This window comes from Crocuta crocuta, unplaced genomic scaffold (assembly GCF_008692635.1).
Source record: "Crocuta crocuta isolate KB4526 unplaced genomic scaffold, BGI_CrCroc_1.0 scaffold35, whole genome shotgun sequence".
Classification (NCBI taxonomy): domain Eukaryota; kingdom Metazoa; phylum Chordata; class Mammalia; order Carnivora; family Hyaenidae; genus Crocuta; species Crocuta crocuta.
The window spans coordinates 1,127,819-1,150,216 of NW_027530625.1; the positions used below are offsets into that span (position 1 = coordinate 1,127,819).

At 42.6% G+C, this 22,398-nt stretch overlaps 1 protein-coding gene across 6 annotated transcripts in view; it reads right to left on the reverse strand.

Annotated features, from left to right (window-relative positions):
* Nucleotides 1-22,398, reverse strand: part of DENND1A (DENN domain containing 1A) — a 917,228-nt gene that overhangs the window by 162,822 nt on the left and 732,008 nt on the right. For all 6 annotated transcript variants that reach the window (XM_077768204.1, XM_077768202.1, XM_077768203.1 and 3 more), the window contains exon 11: nt 12,080-12,181. In XM_077768204.1, coding sequence (XP_077624330.1) covers nt 12,080-12,181 — 102 coding nt within the window. The remainder of the gene's footprint in view (nt 1-12,079; nt 12,182-22,398) is intronic.

Here is a 22,398-nt window from a genome sequence, read left to right on the forward strand (position 1 = left end):
AGAGCTGACAGAAATTCAATTCTTGCAAAGAAAAGCATCTGCTCTCTAGTGGGAACGGCCAAATATTAAGCAGTTTTAAGGCAGGGCAGAGACCTAGAGGAGCACACTTCATTATCTGGATAGCCAGAGTAAAGAAATGCAGAGGATTACAAACGGACGAACGAAAAAGTAGCCGAAATTCCAAGCATTAATTACCCGGAGTAAAATGATTCAAGTTAAATCTTTGTTACGACAAATATTAAACCCAGCTGTGTTTATGTAGCAGTTGTGAAAAAGAAGAAAAAAAGAAACCCGTGTACAATATCTGTGAGCTCTGCCAGTTAATTGAATTCGCTGGCAGCACTTCCTCTACCATGAGCCAAACATCCTCAAAGATAAAATGTAGCTTTTAAACAGACCTGGGGAAACGGAATCAAGAAATTTCGACCAATAAAACACAACTCTTTACTGGTATAAAAGTAAAGTAAAATTCAGTAATGAAAGGAAGGAAGTCTTTTAAACATTTACTGCATTCCAAAGCTTGGGGTTGCGGTTTATTGCTGAGATCTCTTCTGATGTCCCCACAGTGCTCCTGCTCCAGCATCTTTAATGAAGTCTCATAAACTCCCATAAAATACTTGATTGTTGACAAATCATATGCACACACTCAGGGCAAGGCCCACTGGGTCAGGATGCTCCTTCCCTCGCTGCATGCAATTTACAAGTCATGGAATGGACACTGTCATGGAGAGTGGCCAACACAGAACAGAGTCCTACAGACAAGGACTTAAAAGTATGAGAGATGACTGGTGACAGGTAGATACTTAAAGACATATGTACAAACCAGGAAGCCGGAAGCCCAAACAGTCAAGCGTTTCAGATGAGAGGAAGAAAGATGATTTTTCCATCATGAACCTGGTGATAATCATATTATAGAAAATTTGGTAAAATAGGAGAAAAAGATGTTAATTCATAGCTTTACTATCTTACTACACTACTGTTGGTAACTGGGGAGATCTTTTAAAAATCTTTTACTTCTGTGTATATGGCTGTTTTTCTTCATTATCTCATAGTAGATGTGTCATTTATTCTGCTTTTTTTCACTAAATTGCATCTTTAGCATTTCCTGTGTTGCCCACAATCTTCATAACCATCATTTTTAATGACTATAGGGTACACTGCAGTGAACAGCAATAGGATATGTTCCCTTACTTACTCCTCCTAATTTTGGATATTAAGGTTACTTCCAACTTTGGTTAACATAATATAAACAATGCTATTTAGGTAGGTGGCTTTCTCCATTTAGAAGTATTTGCCAGAAAAAAAAATCTTAGAAGTCAAACGATAAGATCAAAAAAAGAATACACATCTTAATGTCCCATTACATATATCACGATATAACAAAGCCTGTTATAAAAGAGCATCACTCAGGCTACAGAAAGCATGAAGTGAAAAAAGGAAAGAGTAAGCAGACAGTAAAGGCTTCCACATCCACGGGCATACACTAAAGCCTACAAATTTCAGGCCAAAGAATATTAAAAAGGGCCCTAACCAAGCCACGGGAAATCTTGTTCCCCAGTAATAAAATGTGGTACGTCCACATCAGTGGAAGCCTGGAAGAGTTTGAGCTCCGTTTTATCAAGCTTTTTAAAAGCCTACAAACTATATACTGGCCAAGCAGCTTATACTTAAAGCTCTTTAAGGAAGAAGAGATGTTATTTAAAATTTAGGAGAGAAACAGATGAAGAGTGCTTAAATGGCTGCGGAGGGAGGGGACGTTATGTTTCTGTTCTCAGCATCCACATGGGCTTGAGATAAACACGAAGTCTATAACCAGGCATGGAGATCAATAAGACACAGACTAGTCTTGCAATATTCCTCCTCCAAAATCCACAGCTGGGGAACAATACGATATTGTCAGTGAAAACGGAAAATCTGCAAGTCTCATGGAACCCAGCAAATCGGCATTAAGCTGGTCAATCTGTTTTTTTATTTTAATGGTAGAACAAGATAACAGATAAGATGATAGACGTTGAGCCCAAACTATCTAGGTACCTAGGAGAGAGCCAGAACCACCCTACCTCCAAAGTTACCCCTTTCCCCATGTTCATAAGTCACATGAAAATTAACAGTGCTGTTCTGAAAGCAACTCGATATTGGAGCCTTCTTTTAAGGCTCATTTCCAAGTCCTCTTGTTTTTAAAAATGAACGTAAGTCATAACTGATATGTGACCGAATGCATAGAAAGTACAGTTGGAGGGCTTCTGACAAACGCATGTACCTGTGTAATCACCATCACAATCAAGAAACAGAATGCTTTCTTCCCCCCAGAATGTTCTCTGGTACCCTTGTCCGTCAGTCCCTCCTTCTCTATCCCAGCCCAAGGCAACCACTGCTCTGCTTTCATCCAGCAAAGACTAGCTTTTGCTCTTTTAGAATTCTATATAAATAAAAGCATATAAGATGTTCTCTTACATCTGGCTTCTTTTACTCAGTATAAGGTATTTCAGACTGATCTACATTGTTGGACAGATCAGTTGTTTCTTTTTGTTGCTGAGTAGTATTCCATTTTATGAGTATATCACTGTTTACATATTCACCAGTTGAAGGACACCTGGGTTGTTTCAGGTTTTGGCGATTATGAACAAAGCTGCTAAAAACATGTACATACATGTATTTGTGGGCACATAAGTTTTCATTTTCTTGGGTGGATACCCAGAAATGAAATAGTTGGGCAGATAGTAAACATATGTTTAAGATAAACATTTGTAAGAAATGTAGTCATTTTATTTTGGTTATACCAGTGGGTGTATGGTGGTCCACTCGTTGTGATATTAATCTGCTCCCTTCAAGGAGCACGTTTTTGTGTATTCATTGGCCATTTGAAGATGTTAAGTGTCTCTTCAAGTTTTTTGCCCACTTTTTAACTGGGCTGTCTCCTTATTACAGAGTTTAAGACTTCTTTGTATATTCTGGATAAAAACCCATTCTCATATATAAGTATGGAGAATAGTTTCTCTCTTGCCTCTTCATTTTTCCAATGGTATCTTTTGAAGAGGGTAAGGTTTTACTTTTATTGGTTTAATTGATCACTTTTGCTTTTATGATGGGTGCCTTTTGTGTCTAAGAAATCTTTGCCTCCCCCAAGTTCATGAAGATTTTCTCCTCTGTTTTCTTCTGCTCATTTTATAGTTTTTGCTTCTATGTTTAGGTCCAGAAGCCATTTTGAGCTAAAATTTACGCGAGGTGAAAGTAGACTCATTTTGTATCTGTATGAAAACCCAGTTGCTCCAGTAACATTTGCTGAAAAACCTATCATATCTCCATTAAATTACTTTGGCTTATTTGTTGGAGATCAGTTGGCCATTTATAGGTGGGTCTAATTCTGAAATATTTATTCTGTTATATTGAACTCTATATGTACACTACCTACATTTATTATAATTTTATAGTAAGTCTTAAAAGTAGGTAATGTAAGTCCTACAACTTTGTTCTTTTTCAACATTGTTTTGGCTATTCTAGATCTTTCGCATATTCATATACATTTTAGGATTAGCTTGTCAAGCTTTTTTTTTGAAGCCATCTGGAATTTGGGTTGGGAGTATACTGAATCTATAGATCAATTCAGGGAAAATTAACATCTTTAAAATGTTGAGTCTTCCAATCCAAAACATGGAATTTCTCTCCATTTGTTTAGGTCTTTTAAATTTTTTTCTCAGAAATATTTTATAGCTTTAGTATACAAATCTCACATATTTTGTTAAATTTATTCCTAAATATTTTGTGTTTTCTATGCTATCTTAAATGGCACTTTAAATTTTTCACTTTTCAACTGCTTATTACTACTATATAGAAATATATTTAGCTCTTGTATACTGACCTTGCCCTACCTGCTTGCTAAATTAATTTATGAGACTCCTTAGGATTTTCCATATACGTGATCATATCTGAAAAAAGATGATTTTGCTTCATGCTTTTCTTTTCCTTGTCTTAGCGAACTGGTTCGAACCACTAGTACAATGCTGAAAAGAAATGGGAAGAGCAGACATCCTTGTTTCGGTTGTCATTCGAGAGGAAAAACATTCATTCTTTCACAAGTAAGATGTGAGCTGTAGATTTTTCCAAGATGCTCTTGATCCCAATAAGGATACCTAGTCTGCAAAGAGTTCTTAACATGATAGGGGTTGAATTTTTCCTAAAATATTTGGTCCCACAAGATATTAGCCTTTTTATAGACTGGATTCAGTTTGTTAAAATTTTGTTAAAGATTTTTACATCTATATTTATGAGGCATATTGGCCAGTAGTTTTCTTTTCTTGTAGATTCTTCATGTGGTTTTCATGTCAGGGTAATGCTAACCTCCTAAAATAAGGTGGGAGGCGTTCATTTCCCCTTTATTTTCTCAAAAAAGTTAGTGTAAGATTGTTATTTGTTCTTCCTTAAATGCCTGATAGAATTAACAAAACTATCTGGAACTGGAATTTTCTCTGTGGGAAAGTTTTAATTACAAATTCAAATTTATTTAATAGAAATAGTGCTGTTTTTTCTTTTTCCTATTTCTTATTGAGTAACTTTCTGTAATTTGTGTATTGCAAAGAATTTGTTCATCCTATTTAGCAAAATTATAGGCACAGAGTTCTTTATAATATTCCCTCATTTCCTTTTTAAAAAATATTTTTATGGCAATATTTTTACACTCCAGAAAAGTTGCAAAGATACTACAGAGAGTACGCACACACTCTACACTCAGTTTGTTTCCCCTAATAGATCTTATATCACCACAGCCCATTTGTTAAAACTAACGCCAACACTGTCACATTATTAACTAAACTCTAAACCTCATTGTGATTCCACCAAGTTTTCCATTAATGTCCTTTTTCTATCCCAGTATCCGATCCAGAATTCCACTTTGCATTTCGTTTGTTATTTCTCTTCAGTCTTCTCTGGTCTGTGACAGTTCCTCAGTCTTTCTTATGTTTTTTACGACCTTGACAGTTTTATTTTAGGGAAAGAAAGAGAGAGGATGTGAATGGGGGAGAGGGAAAGAGAGTGAAACTTAAGCAGGCTCCACACTCAAACTCAAGACCCTGGGATCATGACCTGAGCTGAAATCAAGAGTCAGATGCTCAACCAACTGAGCCACCCAAGTTGCCCCTGACCTTGACAGTTTTGAAAAGTACCAGTCAGGTATATTATAAAATGTCCCTCAGTTTTAGTTTAATTGAAGTTTTGGTCATTATTTGACTGGGCTTTTGGAAAGAATGCCAGAGAGGTCTTATATCCTTCTCATCATATCAAGGTTACATGATCTTCACACAACATCACTGGTGATGTTAAACTTTATCACTTCAAGTAGTGTTTGACATCTGTCCACTCAAGTTACACTTTCTCCCTTTCCCTGTCTCTTGGAAGTGAGTCAGTAAGTCCAGCCCACACTCAAGTGTATGTGTGCTGCAGGGCGTGGGGAGGATTAAGCTCCTTCTCCTAGAGAGGAGAATATCTATAGATATTTAGAATTCTTCTATGAGAAAGTGTTGTCTCTCATCTCCCACCCACTCTCTTTTGGTTGGTATTTGCATAGTGTACCTTTTCCATCCTTTTTCATCTGTCTGACTCTTTGAGATGAAATTCTTGTGGACAGCATACAACTGGGTCCTGAGTATTATTACTCTCCTTTAATTAGAGTATTTAGACAATGTACATTTAATGCAATAATCAATATAGTTGGGTCAATTTACCATCTTGCTAACTTTTCTATTTGTTCCATCTCTGTTTGGTTCTTTTATCCTTCCCCTTTCCACTAAATGGTTTGGATCTTTAATATTGGCCTATTGGCTATATATCTCTTTTCCCCCTTAAGTGGCTCCTCTAAGATTTATAGTATACATCCTTAACTGAATAGTCTACCTTCAAATAATGTTATACCATTTTACACAGAATTTAAGAGTCTGAAAACAGTATACTTCCTTTCTCCATCTACACACTGTCCTCTGTGCTACAGTTGCCATACATTTCACTTCTACCCATGTAGAAGTGAACACACAATATGTTAGTATTCTTTACTTTAAATACTCAGTTACCTTTTATAGAAATTAAAAATGAAGAAAGAAGTCTAGGGATGCCTGGGTGGCTCAGTCGGTTAAGCGTCCAACTTTGGCTCAGGTCATAATCTTGTGGTCCATGAGTTCAAGCCCTGTGTCAGGTTCTGTGCTGACAGCTCAGAGCCGGGAGCCTGCTTCAGATTCTGTGTCTCCTTCTCTCTCTGCCCCTCCCCTGCTTGAGCTCTGTCTGCCTCCCAAAAATAAACATTAAAAAAATTTTTTTAAATAAAAAGAAATGAAGAAAGAAGTCTCTTCTATTTACCCACATATTAACTATTTCTGGCACTCTTCCCTCCTTCCCTCCTTTATTGTTGAAGTTTCTCTATGGATCCACTTTTCTTTTATCTGAAGAACTTTTAACATTTCTTGTAGTATCTGCTGACAATGATTTTCCCTCACTTTTTTTTGTCTGAAAAGGTCTTAAATTTTGTCTTCAATTTTGCAGGATATATTCATCCTATTGAAGGATATAGATTTCTAGGTTGATAAAAATTTCCCATCATTACTTTAAAAATATCATTCCACTATCTTCTGGCTTACGTAGTTTTTTATAAGAAGTCTTCAGTCATTACTTCTTCCTTTGACATAATGCGCCTTTTTTCTGCAGCTAATGTTATGCCTTTCTTTTTATCACTGGTTCTAAGTGATTATCATTCTTGGCTTTGGTTTTGTTTCGATCTACTAGGCCTGAGGTTTGCTGAGCTTCTTGGAACTCTGAGTTTACAATGTTCATCAAAAGTAAAGAAAAATGCTATAATTTCTTTAAATATTTTTTCTGTCTTTCCCCATCTTCCTCTCCTTCTAGGATAAGTACTTAGTCCTCAAGCATGGGTCCTTGAGGGTCTGTTAATCTTTTCCAGTCTTTTCCCTTTCTCTGCTTCACAGTGGGTAGTTTTTATTCCTATGGTTTTAAGTTCATTGAACTTCTTTTTTAAATGTTTTTTTTTAATTTATTTCTAGGAGAGAGAGAGAGAGAGACAGCGTGAGCAGGGAAGGGTCAGGGAGAGAGGGAGTCAGACTCTGAAACAGGCTCCAGGCTCTGAGCTGGCAGTCAGCACAGAGCCCGACGGGGGGGGGGCACCCACGAACCGCGAGATCATGACCTAAGCGAAAGTCGGATGCTTAACCGACTAAGCCACCCAGGCGCCCCAAGTTCATTGAACTTTTATGCTGTGGTGTCTAATATCCTCTTCATCCTATCAATGAAATTTTCATTCCAGGTATTCTATTTTTCACCTCTACAAGTTCCTTTTCATTCTTTTAAAATTTTCTACTTCTCAAATAGTTCAAGTCTTCCTTTAAATTCACTAGCATATTGATTTATAATCCTTACATCTCAAGATCTTTGCTAATTCCACCATTTCTGCCATTTCTGAGTGTGTTTCTTTTACTGGTTTTCCTCTTTGTTATGGGTTACATTTTTTCTGATCTCAACATTTCTCGTACATTTAAAACAGGATGTCAGATACTGTGAATGTTACATTGTTGGGTGTGGATTTTGTTATTACTTTTTTAACGTAATCTCTCTACCCAACACGGAGCCTGAACTCACAACCCTGAGGCAAAGAGTGGCACGCTCCAGTGACCAAGTCAGCCAGTGTCCCTCCTGTCTTCTTTTAAAGAGACTTGTCGTTTATTTTGACAGGAAGTTAAATTCCTTGCATATCAGGTTGATCCTTTCAAGACTTTTTCTTTTTAAAGACATCGTTTTAAAACTTTTATTGAGGGTTAAATATGTAACATACACATGACATTGGTGTTCAGCTTGATGAATGAATTCCTGCCCATGTAACTGGTACTCAGATTAAAAAAACAAAACAAAGCAAAAAACGCCCAGCACATTGTCAGCATCTCTGAAGCCCTCTCTCATTGCTTCTCAAGACTTGCTTTTAACCTTGGTTAGGACAAGGCTAAAATAATCTTGACTCTAGAGCGAACTTAGAGTACTACCAAGGCATGGTCTCTGGCGGTCTCTAACGACTGTCCTGAGAGATCAACAAGATCTTACTCTGGCTGGTCAGAGTCTGCGTGAGCTCCACCCTACACGTGGGCAGGTCAGTCTTCAGCACATTGGTCAAGAGGATGTGAGTTAGATTTCTGGAGCACTTTTTTTGATGAGCGGCTTCTTCCAGTCTGGTACTCTGACCCACAGATTTTAAACCACTTCTCTCTTAAACTCAGCTTTCTGATCCCTCGACTCTGAAGACAGTTGTGTTTTGCTGCGGACCCCCTTCCTGGCACCATGGTCCAGAAACGCCTCAAGGCCAAAAGCCAGGGGAATGGCGGGCCTCACCTCACTTGCTTCCTTTTTCTCAGGAATCAAAGTCCTAGACTGCCTGTTGTCTAATATGTGAAAACCATGGTTTTTAAATTTGTCCAGGGTTATAGTTGTTAATGGTGGGAGAATAAAGCCAGTTCCAATTATTCCATCATGGCTATAAGCAGAACAAAGGCCTTCCTTTAATAAAATTTCCAGCATGGGTGCCATGTTTTGCAAGATTTCATCTACCAAAATAACCCAATCCATATGTCCCTTCTGCCCTTCTATCTATTCAGTGGCTGTGGCATCTCTGGGAAACAAAGATGAATAAAACCTGATTCCTGTCCTTAATAAAGTCACAATTAAATGGAAGGGGCGCCTGGGTTAGCTAAGCATACAACTTCAGCTCAGATCATGATCTCAAGGTTCATGGGTTTGAGCCCTTCATAGGGCTCTGTGCTGACAGCTCAGAGCCTGGAGTCTGCTTCAGATCCTGTATCTCCCTCTCTCTCTTCCCCTCCCTCACTAATGTTCTGTTTCTCTCTCTAAAATAAACAAACATAAAATTTTAAAAGGGAAAGCCAGAAGTGTACACTAAATTATACGGTTGGGTGGGAAATATACAAGCAACACAAACACAAGTGTTTGTGTGGGCTGTGAACACAAAGAGAAAGATACAGTCAAATCACTTGGAGAGGTCATGGAAGGTTTTTTATTTTTTATTATTTATTTATTATTATTATTACTATTATTTTTAAAGTAGGCTCCACATCCAATGTGGGGCTTGAACTCACACTCTTAAACTCCTGAGATTAAGAGTTGTGTGCAATACCAACTGAGCCAGCCAAGTGCCCCAGGGAAGGTTTTTATAGTTTTACATTTAGAGTAACTCTTGAAGATTGAGGAGGAGATTGACAGGTGGGGTAGGCCATTTGGGGAAAAAAAATCAACTCTATATGCAAAGTTTGAAGTTATAAAATAACATGCAAGGTTTGGAGAACTAGTAACAGTTCCAATTATGTATAATACAGGGTTTGGAGCTGGGAGGGGAGAGCGCTAAAGCTATAGAAGAAAACCAGGACCGTCAGAACATGAAGGACCCTGAATGCCATGCTCATCGTAAATATACATAGACCATCATCCATAATCATTATCACTAACTACCATCTATCACACTTGTAGGATGTATGTCTTACTATATTATATACGTTACCTTCAATTCCCACAACAACCTATGAAGAAATGAAGGCTCAGAGAGCTAAAGTAATTTTGACAGAGATCACACAGTTAGTAAGTGGAGAAGCCAGGATTGAAACACGTCTGATTTCAAAGCCAACGAGAGGAATTTGCCTCTAAGCTATAGGCACTGGGAGGTAATGGGAGGATATTTTGTTTTTCAAAGGTTTTTTGTTGTTGTTGTTTTTGCTTTTTAATTATGTTCATTAGTGGAGTAGTTTTAAGAGGGAAATACAGTTAAATTTAATTTTGGAAAGGTCGCTCTGGTGCAAGAGGAGGACAGGCTGGAGTCAGAAGAGCAAGTTCAGGGGCTGCTGTTTAATGGTGCGGGGAGAGAAAAAAGAGCCTGGATTAGGCAGTGGAGGGAGAAATGGAGGCGAGGACGTCTCTTGTGGCCCCTTTTAGACTATATCATGATATATGTGTAATTTATGTATCAGTTTCCCCTACTTTCCTCTTTGAAGGAAAGGACTAGATCTATTTCATCTTTGCTTCTTGATGCCCAGAACTGGGCCAGAGCAGTGCAGCTGGGACCAGTCTACCCCACTGTTTCCTAGCTCCCAGCCAGGCATTCTGGGCTGCCCTAGGCCCCTGGCCATTCCTAGCACCTGATACCTCAAGCTCACTTAGAATATCCACTCAGGAACTGCCAGGTCCATACATATGGCACCCATGGATTAAGGGAAAGGCTTTTCCCTAGAAAGGAACCAGGGTGGAGACCACACACTCTTAGGACCAACTTTTCAAACTACGGTCCAGAGGCCCTGGGATCCCGAGCCCATACACTGTCTTGACATGAATAGCTAACCTCACGGTGTCTGGTCCTTTCCTTGTTTCTGCTTCTGCCATCTGTCTGCCTCAGAAGGGGTGGGGGGCAGTGTACAAGGAAAGGAGGCAGTGTGGGCTTTGGTGCTGTCCAATCTCAGCTCTGCCCCAGCCAGTCGTATGACTTACAGCAGGCTCTGAGGCTCATTTCCCCCACGTAAAGGAGAGAACACCTACTCCACTGGGCTATAGTGCCAAATGCATGCGATCCCTGAATGCAGATGGCCCCAGAGAGGACGTGGGGCTTGGCAGCTCTCAGGAGAGCCAGAGTTGGGTTCACTTCCTGGCTCTTCCTCTTTCTATCTCTGTGAGTGAAGCAAGAATAAGGAAAATGCCTTCCTCAGAGCACTGTGAAGAGGAAATGAGGGGTCAATAGGAGCTCTTAGCATAGTGCTTACCACATAGGAAGTCAATGAATGGTAGCCATTGTTTAATTAGACTACAAATGGAACATCTTTAAATTTTGTTTTTTTATTTTTATTTGAGAGAGAGAGCAAGTGCATGCACAAGCAGGGGAGTGGAGCAGAGTTGGGGGTGGGAGGCGGGGAAGATAGAATCTTAAGCAGGCTCCACGCCCAGTGCAGAGCCCAATATGGGGCTCCATCCTGTGACCCTGGGATCATGATCTGAGCCAAAATCAAGAGTCAGACGCTCAACTGACTGATCCACTTAGGCACCAAAGAACATCTTTATGTAGCACAATGACTTCCCTATATCTTATGTGGAGTTAAGGGTGGAGGAATTTGAAACCATGCTGCAAGTCATTCATCAACAAATAGCAGAATCTCTTCCAGAAAGCTAACCCGGAAGCGCCACAGGGACTCCTGGCAGGAATGCAGCTCCACCTGCCATGACACACACCCAGCAGCACAAACCCAATCCCACATCAGCACATATGGCCAGGAACATCTACTCCCTTCAGTCTGGAAGTCAGAATCATTTTATAGATCCTCCAGCAGACAGAGCCATGTAGGTCACACCAGAAATATCAATATCACACTGCATTTCCCAGTGAGCCCCAACCCTCCTCATTCCTGTGGACAATGGGGGAGACTGGGTCTACTTCAACCAGCTGCCCATGAGGCAGTCTGAGTAGCAATGTTGAGAGAGGTATGTGGTCAGGTGTTAGTGTTGCAAATGTGGCAGCCAGTTGCTTTTGCTAAAGAGAGCCTACTATCTGTCTAGACGTAAGGTACTGAAGATTTATGGGACAAAGCGCCTCATTCAGGACACTGGCAGCAGATATCCTGCTACCTGGGAAAATGGCTGCTTGATGATGGTCCAGGAAAGAAATGTATATCTGAATTGTCCCGTATCGCTCACACAGGAAGCCCTCTGAGGTTGCTCAGGGGAAGCTGTCCTGTCCTCTGGATGTGGCAATGTGCTAGAGAGGGACCCCCAGGCTCCCACAGAAAGAGGAGCTGATGAGACGCTGAGATCACTACATAGCCCTCCAGATGCACGTTATGAGAGCAAAGCAAGACTGAAAAAAATGAACCACCCTCCAACTTCCCTTCACTGAGATGAAGGTGGCAGACACAGCAGAGAGACAGACAAACTGCAGTTCTTAGGCCACAGGAAAACCACGACTGTTTCCCCTCCTTTCCCTTCTCGAAAGTCATGTTCATGTCCACTGCCCGAATTCATAGGAGTCAGACCTCAAGAGCTCATTACCCACCACATCATTTGGGAGGCTCTGGAGATCATCAAAGGGAGTTTCCAGCGTGTTGGTGTCCACGTTGAGGATCACGACATCATCCAGGGCCATGTTTCTGACTTTCTGCAAATAAAAAAATTCCGAAAGAAAAAATAATTGAAGCACCATGAGGACAGAGATTTCCACTGGCCCTCTCCGGGGAAGCAGAATAAGGAAAACAGTGACATCTGACAAAGGCTCATTTTGTGGCAGGCCCAATGCTAGGTGGTTCACATTTCTTAGGCCTTTTAACTATCACAAAACTCTGGGGGCTTTATGGTCCTCCCTAAGTCCCAGCAGTGGACAGGGTTTCATGGGGATGAAGATGACTAAGTTAACATGTTTAGGTCACACAGCTAGGAAGAGAGATCTTTACACCCCAACTTTTTTCTTATATTTTCTTCTTCTTCTTCTTCTTTTTTTTTTTAGCACTAGGAGCTGTACCCTAAAGCTCTGGCTCCAGGAACTCTGATGTACAGCCAAGCCCTAATGACACCCTTCAATCAATCCCCTCTCACCTACCAAAAGCCACTTGCCCATCTGTCTTTTGGATCTTATCATTCTCGGGATGGAATATAGTCTATGGACTAGTGTTAACATGTCAACATTTCCCTTAAACATGGAGGAGGAAGGTCACGCTTTCAGTTTGGTCCCATTTTCCACAGAAACCTAGCAAGTCAGTCAAGGCCATCACTCTATTGGCGCAGTAACGGAAAGGGTAAGGGAGATATGCTTATTAGGTGTGCATGTTTGCGTGGGGAGGAAGGGATAGCTAAGATATGGAGGAAGGAAAAGCCCACCATCTGGGAGCAGCTCTCCATAGTCTGTAGAAGTACGAGATGGCATGTAGCCTGGGTTTTTAATTTTTAATTGCACTATTCACCCACAACTAGAATCTCCCTCCAGTTTTCTCCCACCTACCCACCGCTTCCAATCTTATTCAACCCTCTTGTCCTATCACAGATCAAAGCCCATTCCTTTAGAGTCTAGAACTTCACAGCTGTTGTCTTTATCTCACTTGGCCCCAGTTAATTAGGAAGACCTTATCATTTGTGGTCCAAACTGGAACACTTGTGGGTATGAAAGAGGGCATATCACGCCAGGGCAAAAGACATCCAAAGTCACCTTACATGTACGAGGGATCAATTTATTAGCTACTCTCTGAGGCACTGCATATAACTGTGCAGGTGTGTACTGCCCAGGGACGTCCCACCAGCCAGCTGGGGCTGAAATTGGCTAAGCTGTGCATCTGCATCAGGGGTGGTGATGGTGGGAGGGAGGAGATAGATGCCTTTTCCTAATTCACCCAAGAGAACCGCACAGTCAAGTGATGGGGCTGGACCACCCCAATGGCTGCAAAACCAACATTCTCTCAAACCCCAGTCTCTAGAATGTTTTGAGATCTGTCCCAGCAGGAGGGTGGAGCTGAGCTGGTCAGAAGCTGCCTAGGGTTGAAAAATGGTCCCCAGTGGCAGAATCCTGGAACCCTCCCACTTAACACACCAAAGAGCCTCAAACTCCTTTTGCTATTGAGTTTTCGGTGCCAGCAGGGGCTAGCCCACAAGCCTTTCAATCCATTCATCAACATTTCCTTAAGGGCTCACCATGGGCTAAGAACAGCAGAGGAGACACAAGATTGCCGACTTACAAGTTTATTCTCCCCTCCAAACATTAATTACAGAGTAAAACTTTTACAGAGTAAAAACCTATCAACAAACAGCCTTGATAATAATACAAATCACTAGGGTCTCATAAAGCACAATCCTCATTTTTCAGATGAGAACATTAAGACTCACGGTGAACTGTCCAGAGCTCCGTTGCCACCTCATTTTTCAGTCCAAAAGAGTGAAGAGCTAGCAGTGCTAGCAGGAAATCACAGACAGCCTCAACAGCCATCTTTGTCACTCACATCACCCATCAGAGCTCACACAGGTTCTTTCATTTTCAACAATGGAGCTGGAGACAAAGTATCACCATTCCCACTGCAGGAATGAGAAACTGAGGCTCTGAGAGGTAAAGTGGCTTGCCCTGGATTATGCAGCTATGGTTTGGCTACTTCATCTGTAAAACTGGTCAGATGACTGTGACCACCCTCCTTAAACCCCTTCCCCCTGGGCTGCCATGAGGGATGAGAGGCAATATGTGCTAGGCACACAGGATTTGTAAATAGTGGCTAGTATTATTACTTTCATAATTCACACATCAGCTACAGCAAAGCTGAAAGCCGTGGTGCCAATAGCCTAAGGGCAAAAACCCTCTGGCCCCGTCTTGGTAGCTAATGGACTCTCACCTCAAAAGCTGAGACACCAGAAACGGAATTGGAGACAGGACCGCAAAGAACTCCATGACTCAGCGGAGGACTCCAGGCCTGGAGGACTGCGCTGAGGGCCACTGCACCCCAGAATCACCTATTCTGTCTCATCTGACCTTCTAAATAGTCCCAAACAGGAGGGGACAGGGGGCTTGGCCACTGGAGAGAAGCCTCAGGGGCTGAAAAGCCCAGCAAGAGGGATGTTGATTCTAGACCAGAATCGGGCGTTGTTTCTGTGTTCCCAGCGGGGCCCCAGCAGCATGGACCGGCCCTTGTGGGCTCTCCACAGCCTGGCCTGCAACAGGCTTTTGATTTCTTCCCACTCCTGGCTGGAGGGCTTGCCTGTTAAGCTGCGTGGAGTGTTTACTTTTTCAACAATGGCAGCAGGCTGAAGAAGAGGAAAAAACCTGGACCCTTTTTCTGACTTAGCAGGCCAGGGTCCCCTTAGTAACCAAAATGCCCAAGCACCAGGCTCCGGGCAGGAGCTGGGTCGGCACAGTTTCCTCTTATAGGACAATGCTGCCCTCCTGGCAGCAAGGCCTCTTCCAAAGAGGCTGGCGTAGACTCAAGGGCCTTCCTGAAGCTCAGTGTTCCCAAGGAAAGAATTGGAGGCCAGCTCAGCCGGATGGTGCCATATCCCTGAAAGGCTCTAGGAAATAAGAGCAATGAAGAAAGGCCAACTCCCCACCTCCCCCACCCTCCCAAAAAACCAATCCCACAAAAACTTTCACATTGGGGTGGTGGGGGGGTGGTGGGAAGAGCTGATGGAGGAGGAAGCTAGACCATTACTGGGTGCCAGCTCATTTAATCCCAACTGTGCCATGAGGCAGATACTACCATCTCCGTGGTAGGGATGAGAAAATAAGGCTTGGAGATGTCAAATAAACTGCCCCAAATTACACAGCTAGTGAGTGGCAGAACCAACTTTTGAACCCACTCTGACTCGAAAGGCTCACTATTTCTGAAGACATCTCAAATCCAACCGCTCTGACCTCAGAATAAGAACCTGAAGGGCACGAAGCTATAGGAATATTCTCAGGTCGAGCTTTCTCTTACATAAAAAAACACCTGCCTTTAGTATCATAAAAATTACATGCACCTGTTCAAAAAAAGAGGTGGGAGTAGACAAAAAATTTCCAAGAAGGAAAGTATAGTTATCCTCATCCCTCCATTTGGAGATCATGTTTTGATGTTTCCTTCCATATCCTTTCACCTCGATCCTTACTTAAAAAATATCATTAAAATAATTCTTAATATTTCTTCCTGGTTCTCTTTTATTACAAGATACGAATGCTCCGCTTCATTTAAAACTTCGTGAAGATCACTACTAATTGCTACAAAATGTTCCACACTGTGGAAACTAACTCGACCAAGCCCCTCCTGCTGGCTGTGATCGCCAGTTTTTAAGAAATTTTTATATATAATATTGTCATCAAATTTGTAGGCATAACGCCTTGGGCTTTAGGACAGGTTCCTAGAAGTGGAATTTACTTTCCACTTCTTAAAAAGTGTCCCTCTCAAATTCGACTTTGAGGGAGATATCTTTACTTCCAATTATTTTAAAGTCATTTTATCCACAGCTTGTGTTTCCTACTCTAAGTGAAGAAAAATCAGCAAAGACACGAGCAGATGTCAAAATAGTCCTCCAAAAACCCTACCCAATTAAAACACTTACGAGTACCGCAGCACACCGAGACAGCTCTCCGGTAGCTTGTCCCACCAACACGTTCCCTCTCTTTTTAGTTACAACATATGCCAAAGCTCCTGCCAGCTGCAAACCCTCCCCCCACCAGACTCTATAGGCTTTTTCTCAGAATGAAAAAATACTGACATGCACACCGACTTTCCAAATGGCATTTCTTGCACAGAGAAACACACAAAAATGGCATCTTCCCATAAATATTGTTAATCAAAAATGTCTTTCTCTTTATGCTTTGTCACAGACAGACTCAGCCTGACCCCGACCTTTCAGGACAGAGGACAGGAACATCATGGGATGGGAAGTGGTCAGGGCAGTAGAGAGGTTATGGGTTTAATACACAGGTTTCACCTAAGGACCGCTCCTTACTTCCAGGGCTGCCTTAAGGCAATTCACTCAACCTCAAAAATCCTCCAGGTTTTCATCTGCGAAATGGGGATCGAGATAGTGCTCTCTCAGAGAATTGCTGGGAGGACTGGAAAAGCGAATGTATGTAAGAGGAGTCGGCAGGATTCCACGGACACCCGAAAAGGCATTCAACAGTGTCTCTCCTGCCTGTCCGTTCTCTTTCCTTTGATGGTTCCCAAGAACTCAGCAGAGCCTGGCCAGCCTCACCTCAGAGGGCCTCGGCTAGTAGGGAGTTTGTGTTTCCCTGTGCTCCCCAGAGGTCATTTCTGAGACCAGAATAATATGCCAACCTAGAGTTATTTATAGAAGTATTCAATTCCTCCCCTAGTCCGTGGGCTTCTTAGGGTGATAAGACACAGAACTATACTAATAGCTCCTACTCCAGCACTTGGCCCACAGCAGGCAATTCCTGAATGAATGAATGAATGAATGAACGAACGAACGAACAAACGGGAGGCACTAGAGCTGAGAGGTGAACACAGGATCTGGAAGCCCATCTGTGAGTTCTGACACAGCTTTAACACTCACCAGCTGTGCAAATGTGGGCATTTCACTCTCCCTCTCTGTGCCCCAGTGTCATCCTCTATACACTGCGGATGACAACAGGGCCTCCCTCACAAGTCTGTGATAAGGATTACATGGGTTAACATTTTTAATGTAGTACAGTGGTGCCAGGCACATGAGAAGCTCAAGATCAATGAGCTTTATTTTGTTAAATAAAAATGAACAATCATTTGGAGCCCCTGGCTGGCCCAGCTAGAAGAGCATGTGACTCTTGATCTCAGGGTTGTGAGTTCAATCCCCATGTTGGGTACTGAGTTTACTTAAAACTAAAATCTCAACAAAAACAAAAACAAACAATCTTTTGAGGGTGGTGGGAATATTCTATATCTTTACTGGGGTGGTGGTTATTTTGTGAATGTACGGGACTGTCAAAATTCATTAAATTATATGCTTTAAATAGATGGTTTGTACATAAATTATGACCTAAAGAAGTTGATAAATACGTTAGTACTATGTCCAGACACAGAATAAAATCACAAAAGACAGGCAAAAATTAATAAGGTACAAATGGTGAATGAAGGCCACATGACAAGGTCATTTGTCCCTGCTACATTCTGATTTGCAGCTAAGTTTGGCTCCCTGTTCCTTCCTTTCTTTTGTCTAGCCCTGGAATTTTTTTTTTTTTTTAACTTTGCTTTTCCACTCATGCCCTCTCAGGATAAACATAAAAATTCAATGACCCTAGAGATTCTAGTATACTTCTCTACATAAAAGTGGAATCTATTGGAAAAACACTCTACCTTTGGTGTTTTCCCTGTAACCAAGACTTTATTGAGCCTTACTTTCTAAAACTGGTGGTCTGAAAACAATGGCTTTCCTCCCCTAATATATAAAGTAGTAACACTAGTTCAAACCACACCAATACTCCCCAAGGATGGGGATGACCCTGCCTGTCCAAGGAGGGGATTGGGCAACTAGTGACAAAAGTTAGGACTCAGAACGAGCCTGTAGGATGAAAGGCAAGGCTCTGCACTGAAGTGTAATCCAGGGGATTCAGAGGGTCAGGAGTGTGTGATGCTCCCCTGGCTGAGGAAGCCAGGAGCTGGAGGAAAGCTGGTCTGAGGCAGTGAGGAGCAGGGGCCCAGCTCCACACCAGCCTCTTCAGCTGAGCGCTGGGCTGCCTACCAGGGATGGAGGTCAGTGAGGCAGCAGCATGGAGTAAAGGCGCCCGCATGCAGTGCATTTTTATTCTTGTCCTTCCAGTAGGACCATCGTCAGGGCAGAGCCGGAGTCTAGTTGTTTCTGCCTCTCCAGTGCCCAGCACGGTGCCTGACGCAGAGCAAATACTCATTAACCGGAGAACAAACTGAATACTGTGGCTGGATCCACTCTGCTGGGAGGCACGCCTGGAAGCAGATGTCAATGTAAGCCCAAATGGTCACCATAAGCCCACAGTAAGCAAAACGGAATTTGCTCAAGGAAGTGAGATGGGAATAAGAATAATGATGGCAATGATAATAATTATGTGAAATTATCATGATTAATTAGTGTAGAATTAATTCACAGGTGACACAGGAAGTAAGACAGGAGTTAACATGGTGGTTAAAACTGTGGGCTCTGGAATGAGATGGCCAGATTCAAGCCCTGCCTCTGTGACTGTGTAACCTCCAACAAGCTCTTTACTTCTGAGCCTCAGTGTTCTTATCTCTAAGATAGTGACAATACAATCTACCGCACAGCTAAGTTGTGAGGGTTAAGTGATACAACGTGTGTAAAGAATTTAACACAGTACCTGACTGCAGTAAGTGAGAAATAAATGGGGGGGGGGGGGGGGGNAGTTTCCATCCTTACAATTTCAAAGTTATGCCAATAAAATGGATTAGACTTTCAAGACTGTAAGAATTTAATTTTTTGGATCATGTTTATATATTTATTTTTTGAGACAGAGCAAGAGAGAGCAAGCCGGGGAGGAGCAGAGAGAGAGGGAGAGAGAAATCCCAAGCAGGCTCTGTGCTGTCAGTGCAGAGCCCCCTGCAGGGCTCGAACTCACAGACTGTGAGATCATGACCTGAGCCGATATCGAGAGTCAGACGCTTAACTGGCTTGGGGCCATCCAGGTACCCCAAGACTGTAAGAATTTAAATGGATTTTCAGACCAAAGGTAGAAGCCAGTAAGATTTCACTCTTATGATTTTGTGCTATTAACATGTAAACCACCCCCAATCCAGTGCTCTTTTCCTAGCTAGATGTCAGGCATGTGAGCAGACTCTGGAGCCAGGGTCTGCCCGAGTCTGAACCTCCAGCTCTTCTAGTTACATGTGTGCTACCTTGTGCAAACGCCTTAGTCTCCCCGTGCCTCAGTTCACTCATCTGTTCAACGTAATTCAAAGAGTACGCCAAGGATAATGGTTACATTTGGGTCAGAGGGAGAATGACCACAGGAGGACACAAGAGGGGCTTCTGGGGGACTGGTAACATTTTGTTCCTTGATCTGGTGGTGGTCACACGGGTTCATCTGTCTTGTAAACACACACCTTGCTGGGCACTTCGGATGAATGTACTTTGCCCTATAAATCTCATATTTCAACAGTATGTGGACAGAAAGTAAATAATGTGGACTTCAGTGGATTGTTATGGTGATTAAATGAGTTAAAATATGTATAAGTCCTTAGGATAATGTTTGGTATATAATAAACACTGGATATTAACTATTATAATTATGAAAACCAATGTAACAATAATTATTCTGATAAAAAGGACTCACTCTAGAATGTATTTGACAGTCAGAAAATCTATCCGTAGGGGCGCCTACAGCAGGTTGAGCATCTGAGCCTGGATTTCAGCTCAGGTCATGATCTCCTGGTTCGTGGGATCAGGCCCTGGATGGGGCTCTGCACTGACAGCGCAGAGCCTGCTGGGGATTCTCGCTCTCCCTCTCTCTCTACCTCTCCCCTTACTCACCCTTTTCTCTCTCAAAAGAAATAAACATTTCTTAAAAACTTAAAAAAAGAAAGAAAAGAAAATCTCTCTGCAAAAGTCGACACCTCCAGGGTACATGTTACTTCTTCAACCTGTCCCGTTGCTTCTCCAGTGAAGATCAAAGCAGCAACGTTATCTGCGTCCCTTCTGGGGAAAGAGCTCTGTGGTCCTGTGACAGCCTGGTGGGGGGCGGGGGGAGCAGGGCCCAGGGCAAGGAGCAGGAGTCATAAGGACTGGGCTTTGGGTTTTATCTTCTTTAATTACTACTCACAGGACCTGGAGCAGGTTATTTCAATCTAGTTGAACCTCATGTTTTTTGTTTATAAAATGGGGCTATCACCACATACTGCATAGAGTTGTGAGAACATTAAGTAAGAAGAAAAAAAAAACAACCAAATATTTATCTGGCACCAACATGACCGTGTTCCCATCTGACCTGGGCACTGGCCTGGACCACAGGTGGGCCCCCTCCCTGCTGCAGTGACCTCTGAGATCTGCAAGCCTCGTCTCCTCTCCCAAGGCTAGGCAGCACCTCTGAGACCAGCAAGTAGATGGCCGAGCAAAGGGGACAGGTCCAACAAGTAAAGGGGACAGGTCCAGACCAACTTCCTGCAAGGACACCTTGTTTCAAGAGGACACAGCACCTTCCTGAATCAGAGCACAAAATGCTTTATTTTGGCTCAAAGAAAGCCTAGTCTTTGTCCCTCTGTGAGAGGGGCAAACTGATATGGTTCCCGACGTTATGTCTTCCTTACGTCTGACTGCTCAGCAGCTGTTTTAATTTTGAAAGGTAGAGAATATGGCTCTTACAATTTAATAGTGTGTTAATCCAAATTTTATACTCAACGATCGATGCTGGGTTCATGCAGTCCCCTCTTAGGCCAACTATGCTCCCGATGGGCCGAGCCACAGCTAGGTGGACAGAGGGGCTGCACGGGCCCGGAACTGGGGCAGACACTCTGCATCCAGCACCTTACAGGCTCTTCTAACAACAACGTGTGGTCCTCCCACGGCCCAAACCTTTCTGAGTACCATATAACGTAATGCTCCTGACACTCCAGTGGAGAGAAGGAAATTGAAGATCAGAGAGGAAAAATAGCTGGTCCAAAGTCCTCGGGCTTAGAAGCAGAGGTGCTACACACCGCACCCAACTGAACACCGACACCCAATTACTCAGTGCATCTTATTAATTGTTCTGACACACCATTTTGATCAACAAACATACTGAGCAACTGTAACCTAGTGGAAGTTTGTTAAGAATAGCAGAAGAATCAAGGCCTTCAGTAGCTCAATGGTTGGCCCAGATTCCATTAAAATTCCCAGGGGAGAGGGTTTTTCTACAGAATATCATACCCATTTGATGGATGAAGAAACTGAGCCTAAAGAGAGTAAAGAGTTTGCCCATATTCTTACAACTGGTGTTTGCCAGAGAAAGGATCTGAATCTGGGTTCCACGTGCCAATGTTCTTTCTACTATACGGCACATATAAAATGTGCTCAGATGCATGCGCATATATATGAGCACATTACAAAGAACAGCATGGGAGCTGGTGGCCTCCTAGGAAGAAAGGAAAAAGAAATAAGAGGGAAAGTGGAAAGGACAAGAAGAGGAAAGGCAAACCTTCAGGTATTTTAAACTCTTTATTCCCTCCTGAAATCTCGAATGTACACAGAGGGAAGAGTGACATTTTCCTTCCCTTCCTCAGGCCCCAAAGGTCACCGAGCTGCCAAGCAGTTGATAAACGTAGTGGTTTTTCTTTGGAGCCAGGAGTCACTGATTTGCTCCTTCCTGCTCCGCAAAATTAAAAATCTAAGCCCGACAGTTCAGAGGACCCCTGAAAACACCGCTGGAATTTCCCAGTGTGCTTTAAACAGAAACAGAAGCTTGACAGGGGAGGGAAGTGGTGTAAGCCCCTCATAGGTCAGGCCAAATCCACTCCGCACAAGGTAATAAGCACTGACTCTCATTAACAAGTCCAAGGATTTTCAACCCAGGTCAGCATAGAGCTTTTTCTCCAATGGGCTATTTTTCCTTTCTTGACCATTCATCTCCTGGGCGTTCATTCACTCATCCACCCATTCATTCACTCATTCAGTCAGTCATGTGTCAGTTGGTCATTCATGCCAACTCTATGCCAGGTTCAAGGACAGAGAGATAATAAAGCATGATCTCTGAACTGAAGAGGCCCTCGGCCTACTTACAAGAGGGCCTAGATAGGTAGTGGTGGGGTAGACTATGACCAAATGGCCTAAGAAAAGGCACAGCCGAGGCACCTGGGTGGGTCAGTTGGTTAAGCGTCTGACTTCAGCTCAGGTCATGATCTCATGGTGCATGAGTCAGAGCCCCATGTCAGGCTCTGTGTTAGCAGTGGAGCCTGGAGCCTGCTTCAGATTCTGTGT